This window comes from Trachypithecus francoisi, unplaced genomic scaffold (assembly GCF_009764315.1).
Source record: "Trachypithecus francoisi isolate TF-2019V2 unplaced genomic scaffold, Tfra_2.0 Lachesis_group6, whole genome shotgun sequence".
Lineage (NCBI taxonomy): Eukaryota > Metazoa > Chordata > Mammalia > Primates > Cercopithecidae > Trachypithecus > Trachypithecus francoisi.
This window is the reverse complement of record NW_022681471.1, coordinates 96,593,555-96,614,855: the sequence shown is the minus strand read 5'-3', so window position 1 is coordinate 96,614,855 and position 21,301 is coordinate 96,593,555. Positions and strand designations below refer to the sequence as shown.

The window sequence follows — 21,301 nt, the reverse complement described above, 5'->3', positions numbered from 1 at the left end:
TCATCTTAGCACCAGTGCTTTTAATTTTTAAATAGACGCATACTGCAACAAGCTGGACAAAGCAGTTACTCATGCCTCTGTATCTCTTCCCACAACATGAGAAGCTGCGTATGTGTGCCAGGCTGGAACTACTTGGATAGCAAACATTTAGAGTTTTCTGTATCAGTTTCTAACTACAGATTTAACTAAATGTGTTTTACTCAAATTCAAAAACTTTCAGAAAGCATTTCCCTTTCAGTAGAATCACAGTACATCTCCATTTTAATGTAAATGTTTCAGTTTGGCAGTTTTGTTTCCTCTAAACAAATTCTAATAATGCTTCTTCAAATTTTGAGCTTATTATTATTTTAAGAACATGACTAGAAAAAATAAAGTCCTAGATAATCTTTAGTTTTTCTGGGGAACTTAATCCCATTTCTTTTTGTCAGCCTTAAAATTATGGCTTCATACCTAGCTGTTTACAATGTTATGAGTTAACAGGAATAACATAAATATGGTAAAGATATTTCCTAAAATGGCTCAGTGGGATTAATTAGCCTTAATTAATCATGGTCCATAAAACTATGCCCCCTGGGTATCCCTAATTGGAATCCTTAAAAAGGAGTTCATGCCAGGGGCAGTGACTCACGCTTGTAATCTCAGTACTTTGGGAGGCCGAGGCAGGAGAACTGCTTGAGCCCAGGAGTTAAGACTAGCCTGGGCAACATGGTGAGACCTGTCTCTTCAAAAAAAAAAAAAAAAAAAAGCTGGGTGTGGTGGTACACCTGTGCAGATACTTGGGTGGCTGAGGTAGGAGGGTGCTTGAGCTCACAAGGTCGAGCCTACAGTGAGCCAGCCTGGGAGACAGAAAGAGAGCCTGTCTTAAACAAAAACAAAAAACAAACAACAAAAGGCAGAAGAATTCATGTTGATTCTGCAAAACAAAACAATTCCAAATCAACCATGGTATGTGGAACATAGGAAGAAAGAAAAATGAAAGGCCAATTTTTTTTTTTTTTTGACACAGAGTCTTGCTCTGTCTCCCAGGCTACTATGCAGTGGTGTGATCTTAGCTCACTGCTATGTCCACCCCCTGGGTTCAAGTGATCCTCCTGCCTTGGCCTCCCAAGTAGCTGAGACTACAGGCGTGCGCCACTATGCCTAGCTAATTTTTGTATTTTTAGTAAAGACAGGGTTTTACCATGTTGGCCAGGCTGGTCTCAAACTCCTGACCTCAAGTGATCCTCCTGCCTCGGCCTCCCAAAGTGCTGGGATTATAGGAGTGAGCCGCCACGCCCAGCCTGAAACTCCAAAGTTTTAACAGCTGCTTGTCAAGAGTTGGTCGTAGCCATGTTCCTTCCTTAATGTATACCATAAACATTTAAATATTAAAAATTTTTAAATGATTAGATTTCTCTATATGGCAGTCACTTGAATTCTTCATTGATTATATTATTAAAATGTAGCCTGTTAACCGTGAAATGAGCTTAATAAGCCTTATTTATGGTATATAGGGTATGAGGGCACATTCTAATGATGGCTTATTTCATTCATGATGAATAAGCTTTCATTCATTCACTCATTCATTCATTTTTGAGATGCAGTCTCGCTCTGTTGACCAGGCTAGAGTGCAGTGGCACGATCTCAGCTCACTGCAATCTCCACCTCCTGGGTTCAAGTGATTCTCCTGCCTCAGCCTCCTAAGTACCTGGGATGACGGGTACCCACCACATTTTTGTATTTTTAGTAGAGATGGGTTTCACCATGTTGGCCAGGCTGGTCTCAACTCCTGACCTCAGGTGATCCGTCCGCCCTGGCCTCCCAAAGTGCTGGGATTACAGGCGTGAGTCACTGTACCTGGCCTAAACTTTCATTTAGAAATAGCTCAGTTTGGAGATTCAGAACCACATGCATGCAAATATTGTCCAGGGCTTGGTCTCACAGTCTTAATTTGACTGGAGTTTGTATATGGCACCTGTTTCCAAATTCAGAAGATACTGCACCTTTTTTTTTTTTTTTTTTTTTTTTTTTTTTAGAGATAGGGTCCAGTTGTTTGCCCGGTTGGAGTGCAGTGGTGGATCATAGCTTACTGCAGCCTTGAATTCCTGGGCTCAGGTGATCCTCCAGCCTCAGCCTCTGGTAGCTGGGACCCAGGCATACACCACCATGCCCAGCTACTTTTTAAATTTTTTGTAGAGATGGGGTCTTGCTTTGTTGCCCGGGCTGGTCTTGAGCTCCTGGGCTCAAGTGATCTTCCCACATTGATCTCCCAAAGTGCTGGGATTACAGGTGTGAGCCACTGCTCCTGGTCTTATACTGCATCTTTTTAACAGGCATGGTTCATTTCCAGTTCAACGGCTCCTCTTTCAAATTGACCTGCACTGACAGGGCAGATGCCAATAAGGCAGATACTTCTTTAGGTTTATAATGTAAACAAATGCAAAGGAAAGTTAAGTATGTTTTTCTCATTAACATCTAAGAATCTCCTCTGAAATTGTGACAATTTATACCAAACAGTGCAGCAGTTATTCCAAATGAATGCTTTCTGTGAGGTCTGAGATGTTCACCATTGGGGAGTGAGTGGCAGCCTGGCTCAGTCTGAAAGTCCAGTTTGTGTCTGAATAGCTGCCCCTTTCTTTGTGTAAGCCAGTAATGTTCCTGCTTCTCTCCTGCAATCTCAAGCTTGATGTGCTCAGATACCTTGTTATATCAGTAAGAAAAAATACAACTTTGAAACCAATTTGGGCTTCTCTTAGTGTTTCAAGTACAAAAAGTCTTTGTTACAAAAAGTCCTTGATTCAAAAGAAGGTCAGTAAATCTACCTGGCAATGACCTAACCACTGACCACACTGAAAGAAACAAAATTTCCACACATTGCTGTAGCCTTTTCTAAATATTCCACTAACTAGTTCTAGTAAAGGGTATAAACTTCTGTGGGAAATTCACAATTGTGAAAACTTCTGCAGCAATGACAGTGAACATATACTACTTAAGATAAATTACACTAAAGAGAAGTCCCAATTCCTTATCTTCCTGAGCACATTTCTAAACTATGTTCCCCAGCTCTCACATCCAGGTGGGCACATGACTAGCAGTTGCCAAGGAAGGTGAGATAAACCCATTTCCAAGCTTGACCCTGCAAGATTCTCCATGTTCTCTCTTCTCTCATTTGCTGGCTAGGTACAAAGGATACAGTAGAAGATTCCAAGACCCTGGGAAATAGCCATGTGACCTAGTGGAAGAGGCCTGGGTCTCTGAATGATGGTGTGGAAAAGACCTCCTTCATCTACCTGCATTGGACTGTGAAGTGAGCAAGAAGTAAATTTTTATTCTGTTAAGCCACTCAAATTTTAGAATTACATGTTATAACGGTTAGTCAGCCCTAATTAATATGTATACTATATACAAAGGCCAAACTAGGTATGAAAATCTGATAATTAATTTGAACTGACCACATGTGGGGAAAGAAGCAACTGTTAGATACCTACGGCTGCATTTAGTGTGAAGCTGAAGCATAATGCAACAAACACTCTTAGATGAGCTTTTCCCAAACTGGTCCTCATCAAAACAGAACTCAACAGGATTGTGAATAAAAGTTCTGTGCCTAAATTAGTTTGAGAAATGCTGTTAAACAAAGTTAAAAAGGCTTCTTTCCTTTAGATCATCTCAGAGCTATCAATATACCAATGCCCATTGTGCATCTGTATAAAAAGACTAAAGAACGTAGCATTTCCCAAACTTATTTAGTCAATAAATAATTTAACCACTAAATTTAAGATCTACTTCCCCTTCCCACCATGGCAACACCCATAGCCACTTCCCAGAGCAATGTTCTGTGGAACACATTCTGGGAAATTTTGCTTTAGTTTCATTTCCATCATATGGTGAATTATTCAGCACCAAACAGTTCTAGGCACCCCAAAACAAGTATGATTCTCTCATTAAGGGAAGGCTTTTCTTGTAAAAAGACTAACATGTTCAAATACCATCAAAACCACCCAAGAGTTTTCACTGTTGAAGTGAACCAAGTTCTCTAAGAAAGGTATTTTACTTAAAATGTGACTGAAATGAAAATGGTCAGCTTCTGCTTTTTTCCTTTGTATCCCAGTCTGCTGTCAGTGGAGCCTGTAATATTTAAAGATGGAGTATACGCTTATGTTTTAAGGAGAAGACCTTGAGTCTATGGAACAAAACCATGTTAAATATTAAATGTGTGTGGGAATACAGCCTATTGTACAGTATCTCATTTGCTTTTCTCTCTCCTATACTCATGCTATACTCATGTTTTAAAGTACTGTGCAAAGCAATAAAAAGTAATCACAGCTAACCTCAATGGATTCTTCTAATAGAAATATAAGATAATTCAGTAAAGTAGGTTTTACTCTACTGTTTTTAAAAACTCACATATCACTTGCATGCATTATGTACATATAATTTACAAAGATATATAATTTTTTCCCCATTGTAGCCTGCTAGGCTCTATTGTATTTGTACTGTACATATACTGTATTTCTTTTTTCTTTTTTTTTTTGAGATGGAGTTTTACTCTTGTTGCCCAGGCTGGAGTACAGTGGAGCGATCTCGGCTCACTGCAATCTCCACTCCTGGGTTCAAATGATTCTCTTGCCTCAGCCTCCCAAGTAGCTAGGATTACAGGCATGCATCACCACAACTGGCTAATTTTGTATTTTTAGTAGAGACGGGGTTTCCCCATGCTGGTCAGGCTGGTCTCGAACTCCTGACCTCAGGTGATCCACCCACCTTGGCCTCCCAAAGTGCTAGGATTACAGGCATGAGCCACTGTGCCCGTAATTTTTGATGGATGATTTACTGTGCCCGTAAATTTTTGATGGATGATTTCTCACATTTCTCATAGACTTAAGGCAACTGAAAAGGATTGTTATGATAGACATTTGAGAATTCATGTAAAGTAAAAAGGTATGCTAAATACTCAATTTTTTTTTTTTTTGAGACGGAGTCTTACGCCCAGGCTGGAGTGCAGTGGCCGGATCTCAGCTCACTGCAAGCTCTGCCTCCTGGGTTTAGGCCATTCTCCTGCCTCAGCCTCCCGAGTAGCTGGGACCACAGGCGCCCGCCAAATCGCCTGGCTAGTTTTTTGTATTTTTTAGTAGAGACGGGGTTTCATCGTGTTAGCCAGGATGGTCTCGATCTCCTGACCTCGTGATCCGCCCGTCTCGGCCTCCCAAAGTGCTGGGATTACAGGCTTGAGCCACTGCGCCCGGCCTCAATTTTTTTTTTTTTTGAGACAGAGTCTCGCTTTGTTGCCCAGGCTGGAGTACAGTGGTGTGATCTCGGCTCAGTGCAGCCTCTGCCTCCTGGGTTCAAGTGATTCTTGTGGCTCAGTCCTAACTGGGACTACAGGCATGCGCCACCACGCCTGGCCAATTTTTGTATTTTTAGTAGAGACAGGGTTTCACCATGTTGGCCAGGATGGTCTCGATCTCATGACCTCCTGATACACCCGCCTCGGCCTCCCAAAGTGCTGGGACTACAGGCGTGAGCCACCGTGCCCGGCCAATATTCAATTTACCAAAAAACAAGAATAATAAAAAGACAGACTTACATCTAGTAGTGTGTGAAGATGCTGATCCTGGAAAACACTGTGTAGAAAATCTAGGTCCTTTTCACTGCAGTCTGTAAGTGCGTGAATCTCTTCCAGGCTGTCCAGCACCTGTGAGACTGCTCCTAAGGGGGACAAACAGAAAAGAAACAGCCAGTACAGAAAGTCAATGTCAGACTAACTTTTGTAACCTAAATCTTACACTTGAGAACAATGAATTCATATCAGAACTTCAAGGGCTAGTGTCTTTACTGAAGGATAGACTTAATGAGTTTCGTATCATTTAAGACAGAGTATTTTCAGAGAGTTCATGTTCTTATCAATGCATTTGTATGCTCTTCAGTTTTCAAAGGAAACTGCAGCTTATCTTATTTGAATAATGAAATTTATCAAGTATAACTGAAGCACTAGAAGATCTGGACACAGCAAGTTTTATGTCAGGAAGAGAGTATGGGTTTTAGGACTCCAAGATGTTTTGAAATATTATAGAAACAAGATTGGCCTTTTACCCAGGTGCATTCCATCAAGAACTGAAGGTAAAGCCAGCTGTAGATACAGGCAACAGACCTTCAACTGGGAGCTCCTGCTGCCTAAAATAGGCTTCTTAGATTTTAAGACTCAAACTTTAGTTAACAAAAATCCCAGTACACTCCTTTTTTTCCCTTTGCATACAGACCCAAGAGACCCAAAATCATTTCTCATTCTGTCTTACTCTTACCCTTCTTATTCAGAAGATAAAGACAAAGTGTAGGTACACTGACCTTCCAAATACCATATTATATTTCAAGGCAAATCATTTTTGTAGGGCAAAGCAAATGGAAGTGCCATCACAAGTTTCTTCTCATAACCAGGAAATCAGGCAGATGTCAGTAGGGAAAGATACATAATGAGGAGTAACAAAGCCATTTTACACAGCCTTAAAAAAATGATCAGCCTCTTTCACACTGCAGGCAATATGCAGAATACATATACATACTCCACAAAAAAAAGAGCCTCAAGGAGCTAAGTTTCAGAACATTAGTACACAGTAGAGAAACTCTAAGAATAAGTGCCTCATTGCACATTTAAGTCTTTGGATAAGTGGTTCTCAACCAGGGGCAATTTTGTTACTCAGGTGGACATTTCCCAATGTTTGGAGTTATTTTTGGTTGTTACAGCTACAGCGGGAGGGTGGCTATTGCTATCTAGTGGGTAGAGGTCAGGGATGCTGCTAAATATCCTACAATACCCAGGACAGCCCCCACAACAAAGAATTATCTGGGCCAAAATGTCAGTAGTGCTGTGGTTGAGAAATTCTACTTTTGATTAAGATAAAAATCTTCATGCTCCAGAACTCTGTTTCTAATTCTTCCTGTCTTAGACCTCATCCATTCTCATGCAATTATTGGTGAGAATATATATCAGTACCACTTTTCCAGAAAGCAATCTGGTAACATATATCAAAAAGCCTTAAAAATGTTCATGCACTTTGATTTAGTAATTCCATTTACGAAACCCACCTTAAGGAAAAAATGGAAGATTTATATATAACGATATTATCATACAAAATGGAAAATAAATCTAATAGAGGACAATTACATAGGTTATAGAATATCCATATAATGGAATATGTAGCCAAATGAAAATTGTTTTTGAAGAATTTCAAGACATAGAAAATCTTCATATGATATAGAATTCAAGAAAGCAGAATGCAAAACTAAATAAACTCTATATTCCCAGTTATGATAAAAAAACAAAACATATACAAACTCAGGAAAAACAAAAAACAGAATGAAACACAGCAAAAGTGTACAGTAGTTATCTTTACTGTCCTATTTCTATTTCATTCTGTTCTTGTCTATACTTTCCAAGTTTTTCTACAATAGCAAATAAATAAATAAATAAATAAATAGATTGCTATATAAGCTACTGATTTTTGTAGCTCTATTAATTATGTAAGATTTGGGTCTTAAGCCACATACTGTGTGGTTGTCCACACAGAAATTACTGTAGTTATTTTTTAAAATTTGACTTTTTAGTTTGAGATAATTGTAGATTCACATGCAGTTGTAAAAGAATATAACACAAAGGTCTCATGTATGTACCCTTTACCCAGTTTCCTCCAATAGTAACATCTTGCAAAACTGTAGTACAATATCACAACCTGGATATTGATATTGATACAGTCAAGCTATAAAACATTCCATTACCACAAGGATTCCTCATATTGCCTTTTTACAGCCATGCTCATTCCCCTCCTACTCTACCCCCTCCTAACCTGTGGCAACTACTAATCTGTTCTCCATTTCTACAATTTTGTTATTCTGCTAATAAATGAGGCTCCTATTCTGGGCATACTGCCTATGGGGTAGCCCTGGTCTGCAAGGAGGAGTCCCTCTAAAAATTAAAAAATAAAATAAAATAAAATAAAAAGAATAAATGAAATCATACAGTATGTAACCTTTTGGGATTGCATTTTTTCACCTAGCATAATTCTCTGGGGCTTCATCCAGGTTGTTGCGTGGATGTACCAGTTTGTTTGACCATTCGTCTGTTGAAGGAACCATGGGTAATTTTTTTTTTTTGAGACAGAGTCTCGTTCTGTTGCCCAGGCTGGAGTGTAGTGGCGTGATCTTGGCTCACTGCAACCTCTGCCTCCCAGGTTCAAGTGATTCTCCTGCCTCAGCATCCTGAGTAGCTGGGATTACAGGTGCGTGCCAACACCCCCAGTTAATTTTGTATTTTTAGTAGAGATGGGGTTTCACCATGTTGGTCAGGTTGGTCTCAAACTCCTGACCTTGTGATCTGCCCGCCTTGGCCTCCCAAAGTGCTGGGATCACAGGCATGAGCCACTGCGCCTGGCCTGGATAATGTTTTTTTTTTTTTGAGGCAGAGTCTTGCTCTGTTGCCCAGTTGGAGTGCAGTGGCACAATCTCGGCTCACTGCAACCTCGACCCCCCGCACTCAAGTGATCCTCCACCTCAGCCCCCTGAGTAGCTGGGACTACAGGTACGCGCCACCATACTCAGTTGTTTCGTATTTTTTGTAGAGATGGGGTTCTGCCATGTTGCCCAGGCTGGTCTTGGACTTCTGAGCTAAAGCGATCCTTCTGCTTTGAGCTCCCCAAGTGCTGGGATTACTGGCGTGAGCCACCATGTCCGGCTGGATAACATTAAATTTTGAATTATGCCTGCCAGGCTATTGGTATCCTTTCACTGAAAACATCAAGTGGATATTAAGTGGGAAAAAAGAGATAAATGGCAGAAATCAGTCCTCATCTCCCCTGTTATTCCTAAAGAGGTATTAACCCAATCCACTTCCTTCTACCTGATCTTCTCAGGATTTTTACTTTGTTTAGAGTGCCCCCCTCCCTCAAAAAATCTGGAAATTAGTTAAAAGCCAATTTTCTCTTCATTCCTTATTGAAAGCCTTGGAAAGCAAGAGATGATGTGAAGAATTAGTCACAAATGTCCCACTGAACCCCTGACCCCAGCACGTCATCAACAACAGAATTGAATGATGCTATGTTTATCAAGTTACTAAAGCCAGTTCTAAACTTCTGGACTTATGAAACCACAATAACAAAAATACTAATCAAGTGCTTTTTTTGTATATTAAAAAAATCCACTGATACCACAGAAACCTAATTATCATCTTCACTCAGTTATCTTAGTGTAATCTTATTTTATTTTATTATTATTTTTTGAGACAGAGTCTCACTGTGTCACCCACACTGGAGTGCAATGGCATGACCTCAGCTCACTGCAACCTCTGCCTCCTGGGTTCAAATGATTGTTGTGCCTCAGCCACCCAAGCAGCTGGGACTACAGGCTACCATGCCCAGCTAATTTTTGTATTTTTAGTAGAGATGCGGTTTCATCATGTCGGCCAGGCTGGTCTTGAACTCCTGGGCTCAAGAGATCCGCCTGCCTCAGCCTTCCAAATTGCCGGGACTACGGGCGTGAGCCACTGTGCTTGGTCTCTTACCAGCATTGCTCGTGCTGATATTTAGTCTATACGTAGCAGTTTATTAATAATATAAGATTAAAGCAAAAACAATCTTTTATCAAGTGAATACTAAGATGGTCAGTCTCAAGACTGGGAAGCAATTTTGGCTGTATCAGACCAGGGATGTATCATTTGTTGGTCTGTGAACTTCCCAAGTGCTCCATGCCATTCCTGTACCACCATCGCACTCCATGGGTTACTTACGCGTGTGCTTGTTCACCCTTTTTTTCCCCTGAGCTGTAAGGTCCTTAAGGCAGCTCTTTATTTTATTCATTTTATAATATCTATAAAGTATGCACTGAATTAAGCACTTAAGGAAACATTAACAGCAGCTCCCAGTTCTTGAGTGTTTATTATGTTCCAGGAACATCCTCAGGACAACACGGTAAGGCAGATATATTATCCCACCTTCTAGATAGGGAACTGAGCTTCAGAAGGGTCATGGAAGGCCACAGCTTGTAAACGGTGGAGCCAGGACTCAAACCTGGGTTTGTCTGGCTTCAAAGTCTTGCTTTGCCTAACATACTACACTAATAAGCTATGCTAGGAAACATACGAGAAACCTTCAACAGCAAATTGTGTGGTTTATGCATGAATATGGAGGTTGGAAAAGAACTTGAACAATGCCCTATTGGGTCAGACAATAATCAAAATCTTTTTTTTTTTCCTGAGACAGAGTTTCACTCAGTTGCCCTGGCTGGAGTACGGTGGCATGATTTCAGCTCATTGCAACCTCCGCCTCCTTGGTTCAAGCAATTCTGCCTCAGCCTTCCAAGTAGCTGGGATTACAGGCGCACACCACCACATCCAGCTAATTCTTTGTTTTTAGTAGAGACGGGGTTTCACCATGTTGGTCAGGCTGGTCTCGAACTCCTGACCTCGGGTGATTCGCTCACCTCGGCCTCCGAAAGTGTTGGGATTACTGGCGTGACCCACAGCTCCTGGCCCCAAAATCTTTATTGAATATTCCTGCTTTTTGCTAGGTACTAGGCAGGGGCTTCAGAGAAATCAGAGATATGATCCCTGGCCCTGAGGAAGGGGCTCTCAGACTGATGTGTGAAGTAGGCATATTATATCCTGAAGTAAACGATATAGAAGAGGTAAAAACAAACTGACACACAGGTTGCCTAAGGAGTTGTGGAGCTGCAGAGAGGAGGTGGATGAGCAGGAATTCACCACCCCCACACAGGATCAAAGCTGTGTTGAAAGAACCAGCAGATGCTTTGCTGGAAAGCACAAAGGCATCTGTTAGCAGGCATTTAGAGTAGGCAAGAGCCACAATTCCAACAGGTCTATTAAACCTCCTTGGATCTGTCACCTCTTCTGAACTGATTTATAGTCTTACCTTGTACCCAAATATGATTAACTTGATGGGTTCTCAATCATGAAAGAAGCATTTCCTAGTTGTACTTAAGTTGTCTATTTCCAGCTCTGAAAAGTGCCCCCATTTTTAAGTTTCTGTAATTAGGTAGAAAAATTAGAGTTTTTATTCCATTTCTCCTTCATCTTTTCAAATGGAATAAATACATATTTTTGGCTTAACCTCAAAATCTGCCTTCACCCTTGATCATTTTAACATCTTCCATTAACACCTGTTCTAGTTCCGTTATTTCTTTCTTGGGTATGACAAACAGAACAACAGAACACATTCTTGGTTGGATAGATTTGTGTATAATTGATATCTGTAGTTCAGTACCAACTATCTAAAAGTCCCATGGTGTTTCAATTCATTATAAGATATAAATAGACACAAAGACACTTCTCGGGCTTTTCCATTGCTATTGTTTTAGATTTTAAACCCCGAGGCAGTAGTGATTATTAATATAACACATGCAGCATATGCTAATTAACTGTTACTAGTTTTCATTTTGTAGATCAATACTGTCACATATAAAAGAGCTATTTACTTTTCTCAAAGACTAAAAAGGCTGTTTTTCCTATAAAACCTCTAAATGAACTTGTAACTATCTTGAAAACAAAATCAATCAATAAAAAGTATACAAGTTCACCTCAGAGGGCAGTTGATTTAATGGCAGGACTGTAGGTATCCTAATCACCTCTGTATTCTGGGGTGTACTTTGCAGAGTGCTTTGTACCAAAAGACACTTCATAAAATGGCCCTTGATTAAAATGATGTTTTTCTGAAAAAATTCTGAAGAACTGAAAACAAAGTATGAGAAGACTTAACCACAGAAAACAATTTTTTTATAGTACTGTTTCCTTAAAGCCACAGTTGATATTATTTTCATACTTATATTTGTATTAACAGCTTATAATTTCCAAAGTGCTTTTACACTCACTACCTTATGTGATTCCACAATAACCCTGTCTCTGCAGGCAAGTGTTTTTTGTTTTTGTTTTGTTTTGAGACAGGATCTTGCTCTGTCGCCTAGGCTGGAGTGTAGTGGCGTGATCCTGGTTCACTGCAGCCTCGACCTTCCAGGCTTGAGCAATCCTTCCACCTTAGCCTTCCAAACAGTTGGGACTAGAGGCATGCTACCATACCTGGCTAATTTTTTTAAAGTTTTTTGTAGAGATGGGGGTCTCTCTCTGTTGCCCAGGCTATTCTCAAATTCCTGGGCTCAAGCAATCCTCCCGCCTCAGCCTCCCAAAGTGCTGGGATTATAGGCAGTGAGCCACTGTGCTTGGTCAGCAAGTGTTTTTATATTTGAAAAACCAGAGGCTCAGTAGGGTTACATAACCTTTCCAAGGGCCACAGGCAATGAGCAGAAGATCAAATCCTAGAACCCAGGTCTCTGACTCCTAATTCAGTGCTCCTTCCATAACAGACTGTCCCCCACCCCTAAAATCATGTTTTATCCTCAGCAATGCACCAGAATGATTTGCATTTGGTAATGAGGTGATGTCCAATTTCTTTTGCTTTTTTTTTTTTTTTTGAGACGGAGTCTCGCTCTGTCGCCCAGGCTGGAGTGCAGTGGCGCAATCTCGGCTCACTGCAAGCTCTGCCTCCAGGGTTCATGCCATTCTCCTGCCTTAGCCTCCCGAGTAGCTGGGACTACAGGAACCCGCCACCACACCTGGCTAATTTTTTTTTTTTTTTTTGTATTTTTAGTACAGAGGGGGTTTCACCGTGTTAGCCAGGATGGTCTTGATCTCCTGACCTTGTGATCCACCTGCCTCGGCCTCCCAAAGTGCTAGGATTACAGGCGTGATGTCCAATTTCTATTCTCTCTTTAATCTCAATTTGATTTACCATATAAGGTTTTTTCCTAGCCCTCAGTCCAAACTTCCACATTCATGAACTTATTAGATATTACAATGCCCTGCTTCAGAATAGTATTTTGTTTTCATAATTCATTTGGCAATAAAGCTTATATCTAAAAATCAGGTTTATAATCATACTTTTTTTTTTTTTTTTTAAATAGAGATGGAGTCTCACTATGTTGTGCAGACTGATCTCAATCTCCTGGCCTCAAGCAATCCTCCCATCCCAGCCTCTCAAAGTGCTGGCAAGGCATGAGCCACCATGTCTGGCCTGCACATTTTAACTTTGAACACTTCTACTTTTTCAAATAATCTCACCAGTACAACAAGTTTTTCAAAAGTTTTCTGCTACTATTATGAAATAATAGTCAAAAAAAGCATAAATATGTCAACTGTTTAAAAAATGTTTCTAAGTCTATTTCTTTAAAGAGGAATATGCTTTTAAGGTCAATAAAAGCTTTGAGTCCAGAATAATTCATTACAAGAGTGGAAGTCTCATAAAAAGGTTGACCAAGTAAAAATAATCCAACTGGAGGACAGAAAAATAAACAGTCAAATGTTTAGACTAAAACGTTCTCAGTGTTAAAGTAGGCTGAGTATGTCTTTAAAGTTTTTCCCCTTACATTTTACTATGAAAAGCTTCAAACATACAGGAAGTTTGAAAGAATCGTGCCCACGACCTAGATCCTACATATGTTGACAGTTTGCTGTATTTGCTTTATCACATGTCTACCCATCTGTCCATCAGTTCACGTATTTTTCATTCATTTCAAATTAAATGGCAGAGTGGCCAGCATTAGTAGACTTCACCCTTAAAGACTTCAGCAAAGATTGCAATGTTTATTTTTCTCTCTGAGGTAAAATTTACATAGAATGAAATATACAAATCTGAAGTGTACCATTCAATGAGTTTTGATATACCCAGGTTTTCACTGTAATTGTTTCAATAAAGATTTGTGTATTTCTTTTTTAAAAAAATAGTACAAGCTTTATTCATAAATAAAACATAAAGATAAAAGCAGGGACATTTCCTGTTTTTAAAAGGGAATAGTGGAAGGCAGTGTGCCATCTTATTTAAAATCACAAGTTAGGTTTTTCAGATGGATGACAGTTGAGATTATTAAATCCCATTCCTGCTTCTCAGATTTTCACAAAATAACACATTAATTCTCAGTGTGTGTGTATTTCTTAATTTACAATGTATAGCTATGAAACTCAGCATCACTGAGCAAATCTAGAATCTGAATCTAGCCTAGCTTCTTCTAAGAGTAATCAATACCTTTTCTTTCCTATTATATTGGTGATCAATTAATACATTTTATTACTACACATACACATTATTATCACCTACTCAATCAAAGCCCCTCCTTGCAAGCACAATACTTTTTTTTAAAAATCTGCTTACTAAGGTATAGTGTTTTAAGTTAAAATTCGCCATTTAAGTGTACACTGTCATCACTTCAAAAAAGTTCTCTCTTGTTCCTTTGCAGCCAATCTCTTCCCTCTATCACCACACCCTGTTCAATACCTTTTATTCCCACTGCACAAAGCAAATTCTTTGTTATCAATCAAGTTATAAGCAATAATGAATCCTGTAATGGAAACTATATTTTGGATATAAGCATCTGTGCCATATCAACTCAAGTTATGAAAACTTACATATGGTGATACATGCTTTAGATTCTTCATATGTAGATTACGGTACAGATACCTTGAAATTTATTAAAGGAAGTAACTCTGCATATGTATTCTGTCAGCATATAGATGTTATAATCTCTAATGCCATTATGATTATTAAAATAGTCTATGCTTCCAACAGAAACATTTTTGAGCACAAAGTTTTCAAAGTACTTTAATAACATTCTGCTGTTAAGTACCCACTCGTGTAAAGCTTTACAACTAAGGAAATCACTATTGATACAATCAAGATGCCCATTCTCAAATAACATGACAGGTTGGCTGATTAAAAAAAAAAAAAAAAAAAAAGAGGAACACTAAATCTAGATGGAAAGAATCTTACATTTTAATAGTTATTAATTTATACGTGGTGGGCAGCCTCTAAGATGGGCCCCAGTAACCTGGTCTCCTGGTATTTCCACCCTTGTGTAATCAATCCCCTTCCCTGGAGTGCAGGCTGGACTTACTGACTCATTTCTAACGAACAGAATAGAGCAGAAGTGGTAAGATGTCACTATGAGATTAGGCTGTAAAGACTGTGTCTTCAGTCTTGGGCACTCTCTCTCACTTTTGCCCCCTCTTTTATGTTTCGTGCTGGGAAGTGAGCTGCCATGCTGTGAACAGCCAGCCCTGTGAAGAGGACCACAGCCAGTGAGGAACTGAAGCCTGGCAACAACCACGTGAGTGAGCTTGGAAGAGGATTCGTCCTGCAGTCGTGCCTTCCGGTGAGATAGCAGCACTGGACTATAATCTCAGGAGAGATCTTGAGCCAGAGGCACACAGCTAAGCCAAGCCCAGATTCCTGACCCAAAGAAACTGTGAGATGACAACTGCTGCTTTAAGGTAATTCATTACCCAACAATAGGTCACTAATATACTGTGAGATTTATATTAAATCAGCTGCAATTTGAGCTACAGATAACTAACGTAAGAAAATGTGAAAATGAATTCAATCATTAGTACCCAGGCTTTCTCATTTATCTTTGAGGTAAAGGTTTATTTATTAATTAGAATTTTTATTGAGATAATTGTAGATTCACATGCATTCGTAAGAAATAATACAGAGAGATCCCTTGTATTCTTTGCTCAGTTCCCCCATTGGTAACATTTTACAAAACTATAGTATATTATCATAACCAGAATACTGACATTGATACAATCCACCCATCTTATTCAGATTGCCTCAGTTTTACAGGTACTCAACTGTGTGTACATTTCTTACATTTAATCTTCTCCTATACTCAATTATGCCCCTTTGTAATTAAAATCTAGCCATTACATATCCTTATAAATGTTCTCTCTGATGGTAAAAGTTGTTAAGAGACAGATTTCAGAATTTATTTCACAGCTCCAAATAAACTGAAAATGGACTCAGTAACAGGAAGCAATAAAGACCATTTATAGGTGATGTAAGTGTCAAAGAAAAATTCACTTACCCTGAAAGTTTTCTTGAAAGCAAACTATAAAACAAATGTTACCCTTTCCCCAGAATTAATGTATTCATATGTGAAATTCAGATGTGAAGTATTAAGTGCGGTTGAAATTTTAACACTGCCTTTTTTCCTCTTATGAAAGAAGTGAGAAGTTAGTGTTGTTTGTGTAACAACGCCTCAAAAATCAATACATCCAATTTTTAGTTATATGACTAGGCAGTGTTAAAATTAATACTTAAACATCCACACACAAACAGCCAAGGAAAAAGTCAAGCTGATTACGAACCATGCAAAGCCAAAAACACTTTTGCATAAAAGATACACCTTAAAGGAAAACAAAGGGATACCTACTTTCTGCTGCTAGAAGTCCTAGGAGGAAGGCAGCATATGGACAAACAACAAACAGTATGATTTTAGAACAGGCAGGTTATGAAGCCACAGTTTGGCCCACTACATGAGCCACCAGAAGCACGGTCCCCCAGCCGACCCCAAAGTGAGCCCTTATGTTCCATGAGTACAATCACTGGAACTATTTGGGATCTTTTTTTTTTTTTTGAGGCGGAGTCTTGCTCTGTCGCCCAGGCTGGAGTGCAGTGGCCGGATCTCAGCTCACTGCAAGCTCCGCCTCCCGGGTTCCCGCCATTCTCCTGCCTCAGCCTCCCAAGTAGCTGGGACTACAGGCGCCCGCCACCTTGCCCGGCTAGTTTTTTGTATTTTTAGTAGAGACGGGGTTTCACTGTGTTCGCCAGGATGGTCTCAATCTCCTGACCTTGTGATCCGCCCGTCTCGGCCTCCCAAAGTGCTGGGATTACAGGCTTGAGCCACTGCGCCCGGCCGTTTGGGATTTCAGACATCAAACACTGGTTCTGATTCTGAATTATTTGATTTGAAATATGAGAAAAGAATATTCTACTTTGAATTTTTTTTTTTTTTTGAGATGGGGTCTTACTCTACCACCCAGGCTGCAGTACAGTGGCACAATCTCAGCTCATTGCAACCTCTGCCTCCTGGGCTCAAGTGATCCTCCTACCTCAGCCCAGCTCCCTCCCCTCCTGGTAGCTAGGACTACAGGCACATGCCATCATGCCCAGCTAATTTTTCTATTTTAGTAGAGACGGGATTTTGCCATGTTGGCCAGGCTGGCCTCGAACTCCTGACCTCAAGTGATCCACCCACCTCCACCTCCCAAAGTATTGGGATTACAGGCCTGAACCACCATGCCCAGCCTCACTTCAAGCAACACACAGTTTATCATAAGATTAAATGAATTCTAGTAAATGCATAATGTTTGCATTTCAATAATCAAAATAGAAAATTATCATTTACAGAAAAATTGTTTTACATCATAAACAATATACCTAAACATGTTTGACTTTTCATTAGATGACAAGTTTTTAAACTGTTATTTTATATATTCATATTTTCCTAAATGCATAGAGTATTACTCTTTTTATTTTCCTTTCCTTTTTTTTTTTTTTTTTCTGAGATGGAGTCTTGCTCTGTCACCCAGACTGGAGTGCAGTGGCACGATCTCGGCTCATTGCAACCTCCATGTCCTGGGTTCAAGCAATTCTCTTGCCTCAGGTGGATTACAGGCACGTGGCCACCATGCCTGGCTAATTTTTGTATTTTTAGTAGAGATGGGAGTTTCACCATGTTGGCCAGGCTGGTCTTGAACTCCTGACCTCAAGTAATCCACCCACCTTGGCCTCCCAAAGTACTGGGATTACAGGCATGAGCCACTGTTTCTGGTCCCTTTTCTTTTTTTTGAGACAGGGTTTTGTTCTGTCATCCAGGCTTGAGTGCAGTGATGTACTCACAGCTTACTGCAGCCTTGACCTCTTGGGCTCAAGTGATTCTCCCGCTTCAGCCTCCCTAGTAGCTGGGACCACAGGTGTGTGCTACCACGCTTGGCTAATATTTTGACTTCTTACAAAGTAGAGGGTCTCTGTATGTTGCCCAGGCTGGTCACAAACTCTTAGACTCAAGCAATCCTCCTGCCTTGGCTTCTGAAACTGTTGGGATTACAGGCATGGGCCGTCATGCCTGGTTCTTTCTTTTTTTTTTTTTTGAGACGGAGTCTCGTTCTATTGTCCAGGCTGGAGTGGCAAAATCATAGCTCACTGCAGCCTCAAACTCCTGGGCTCAAGTGATCCTCCTGCCTCAGCCTCCCAAGAAGGTAGGACTACAGGTGTGTGCCACCACATCTGGCTAATTTTGTTGTTATTGCTGTTGGGGGGACAGGGTCTGGCTCTGTCACCTAGGCTGGAATGCAGTGGTGCCATCTCGGCTCACTGCAACCTCTGCCTCCCAGGCTCAAACAATCTTCCCATCTCAGCCTTCCAAGTAGCTGGGACAAATAGGCACATGCCACCACACCTGGTTAATTTTTGTATTTTTGGTAGACATGGGGTTTTGTCATGTTGCCCAGGCTGTTCTGAAACTCCTGAGCTCCAACAATCCACCCACCTTGGCCTCCCAAAGTGCTAGGATTACCGGTGTAAGCCACTGCACATGGCCCAGCTAGCTTTTTTTTATTTTGTAGAGACAGGGTCTGACTATGTTGCCCAGGCTGGTCTTGAACCCCTGGGCTCAAGTGATCCACTCACCTCGGCATCCCAAAGTGTTGGGATTACAGGCATGAGTCACCATGCCCAGGTTTTAGCCCCATTTCTAAAGATGAAAATGGTAGTAGAGATCTTGACCTAAAATCTCAAAGAGATTTATCCTAAATATATTATAAGCATGTGATTATATCATACAGCCACAGTATGACAATACAAACCATTACTGGATCCACTCCCCTTAAATAGGGTCCACTGGAATCTGAGTGTAAGGAGGAAAGAGAGAGGTTTCAGCTAACAAAAGAAGTTACAGGTGGAGGGAACAAAATGGAGTGGAAGAAAAGAGAGACATGAAGCAATAAGCAGCACTGGGGACCACACCTATAAACACAACCAGATCCCTGCCTTTCTTGTGGGAAGGGCTCTGGATAATGACCAAGACAGCACAAGACAAAAATGGCAAGGCTTTCTCCTCAGAGTCTCTTCTCTAAGATTCCCATTTCTGAATGTTTTTGGAAATTACCTTCATTCAAAAGAGGAAGATTCACATCCCAATTGGTAAAGGTCAAAATGAGGAACTGTAAAACTGCTGGAATGGGAAACTTGATCTTGTCATTTAAAAAAAGTTTTAAATTTTTGTGGGTACACAGTATATATCTATGGGGTACAGGAGATATTTTGATATGGGCATATGACGCATAATGATGTATCCATCACCTCAAGATCTTGTCATTTTGCACAAGGTACAAGCACATACTAATTGGTAAGAAATTCTGTGGGCGTGTATGTGATTGTGTAGGTGCACACACACGTATAAACAGAGGAGAGGAGAAGCATAAATACTGACAGATGCTCATGGTACCAATAGAGAAGAAGCATTAGTACATTCATTCTTCCTATATTGCTGTGGGACAAACACCTCAGGCTCTAGGAAGGGCCCAGGGCTCAGTCCAGTGGTAATATATAAATATTGATGAAGCTAGTACCAAAGTACAGAAATCAAAGTCAGCACAAAATCAAACATGACAAATATGGAGTGACTCTAACGAAAGAAAGAAAAAAGCTGAGGCCAAAGGACACATGATTCAAGAGTTAAGTAAATAAAAAATGCATAAATAAAAATTTAGAACACACACACGCACACACACATTTACATATACATATAAAAGGACCCTATGGGCTTTTAGTAATGATCCTTGAGAATATCACACTGGTAAGATGGAAATCTCAGCATTTTATAAAATGGTTTCCGTTTTTTATTTCTTTAATCTCTTAATTTTTTTTTTTTTTTTTTTTTGAGATGGAGTCTCGCTCTGTGGCCCAGGATGGAGTGCAGCCATGCGATCTCGGCTCACTGCAAGCTCTGCCTCCCGGGTTCACGCCATTCTCCTGCCTCAGCCTCCTGAGTAGCTGGGACTACAGGCGTCCCCCACCACGCCCAGCTAATTTGTTTGTATTTTTAGTAGAGACAGGGTTTCACCGTGTTAGCCAGGATGGTCTTGATCTCCTGACCTTGTGATCTGCCCGTCTAGGCCTCCCAAAGTGCTGGGATTACAGGCGTGAGCCACTGCACCCAGCCTTTTATCTCTAATTTTTAAGAGGCGAGGTCTCATTTTGTTGTCCAGGTTGGAGAGCAGTGGTGTGATCACAGCTCACTGCATCCTCAAACTCCTGAGCTCAGGTGATCCTCCTGAGCCGGGTGCCTCAGTCTCCTGAGTAGCTATGACTACACACACACACCACTGCACTGGCTTATAAAATGATTTTGTGAACACTGGCAGGTTGTTTCAGGGGTACCTATATACAGTTCATCAAAACAAATAACTCTTCTATTTTCTTCCACCTTGGATACTTGTATGCATGTGTCACAGATTTTTTTTTTTTTTTTTTTTTGAGACGGAGTCTTGCATTATCACCCATGCTGTAGTGCAGTGTCATGCTCTCGGATCATGGATCACTGCAACTCCGCCTCCCGGGTTCAAGTGATTCTCCTGCCTCAGCCTCCCAAGTAGTTGGGACTACAGGCGCAGGCCACCATGCCTGGCTAATTTTTTTTTTTTTTTTTTTGTATTTTTGCAGAGATGGGGTTTTGCCATGTTGGCCAGGCTGGTCTCGAACTCCTGACCTGAGGTGATCTGCCTGCCTTGGCCTCCCAAAGTGCTGGGATTACAGGCGTGAGCCACCATGCCTGGCTGTGTTACAGATTTTTATATATGGAGAAGAACTTGGTAACTGTTTCAGGAGATAATTCACAGGACAGCTCTACATTGAAAGATTCCATTCAAAGCAGTGCTGCTCCACAGTCTGATCTAATACAACTGACCTGGGGAAAAGCTTATATCAGAAGTTTTTGTTGGGAGAGAAAGTAATCAGAAAGATCCCAAAAGACTGACTAGGATGTCGGATTGGATGGAGTGCAATGCTGGGTCAAGAGTGTGGAAAGGGAAGGAAGTATTACTGAGGTAAAAAGAAAAAAAAGTGAAATGTTGGTTTGGAGCCACAGGAGAAAGCAACTTTGGTATTAAAATGAAAAGGAACAAGACACATGTAGACAGGATTTGGTTGCTGACAAACTTCCTTAGAATCCGTTGGAGGATTTAACTAAATGCACAGAAAAAGTTTATTCACAATAGGAAAGAATGGATGTAAATACCAAATGACTCACACAGGTGAATAAGTGAATTATCCAATTACCTGAGGAGGTAGGGTCTTCGGAGAAATCTGGTAACTCTTCAGGGGGATCCCCATAGAATGAGTTGAATTTGTGACTTGACACAGCGGCTAGTACTGCACCCTAAAGCAAAGAGATGAAAAAATAGATTATTAAAACAAATACACAAATATAAATAAGTTAT

General features: G+C 40.5%; 1 protein-coding gene across 11 annotated transcripts in view; it reads right to left on the bottom strand.

The window, feature by feature from the left end:
- The window catches only part of CASK (calcium/calmodulin dependent serine protein kinase), a 401,591-nt gene that overhangs the window by 90,251 nt on the left and 290,039 nt on the right, over positions 1-21,301 (bottom strand). For all 11 annotated transcript variants that reach the window (XM_033201840.1, XM_033201843.1, XM_033201848.1 and 8 more), the window contains exons 10-11: positions 21,141-21,240; positions 5,564-5,685 (exon numbers count right to left, since the gene is read on the bottom strand). In XM_033201840.1, coding sequence (XP_033057731.1) covers positions 5,564-5,685; positions 21,141-21,240 — 222 coding nt within the window. The remainder of the gene's footprint in view (positions 1-5,563; positions 5,686-21,140; positions 21,241-21,301) is intronic.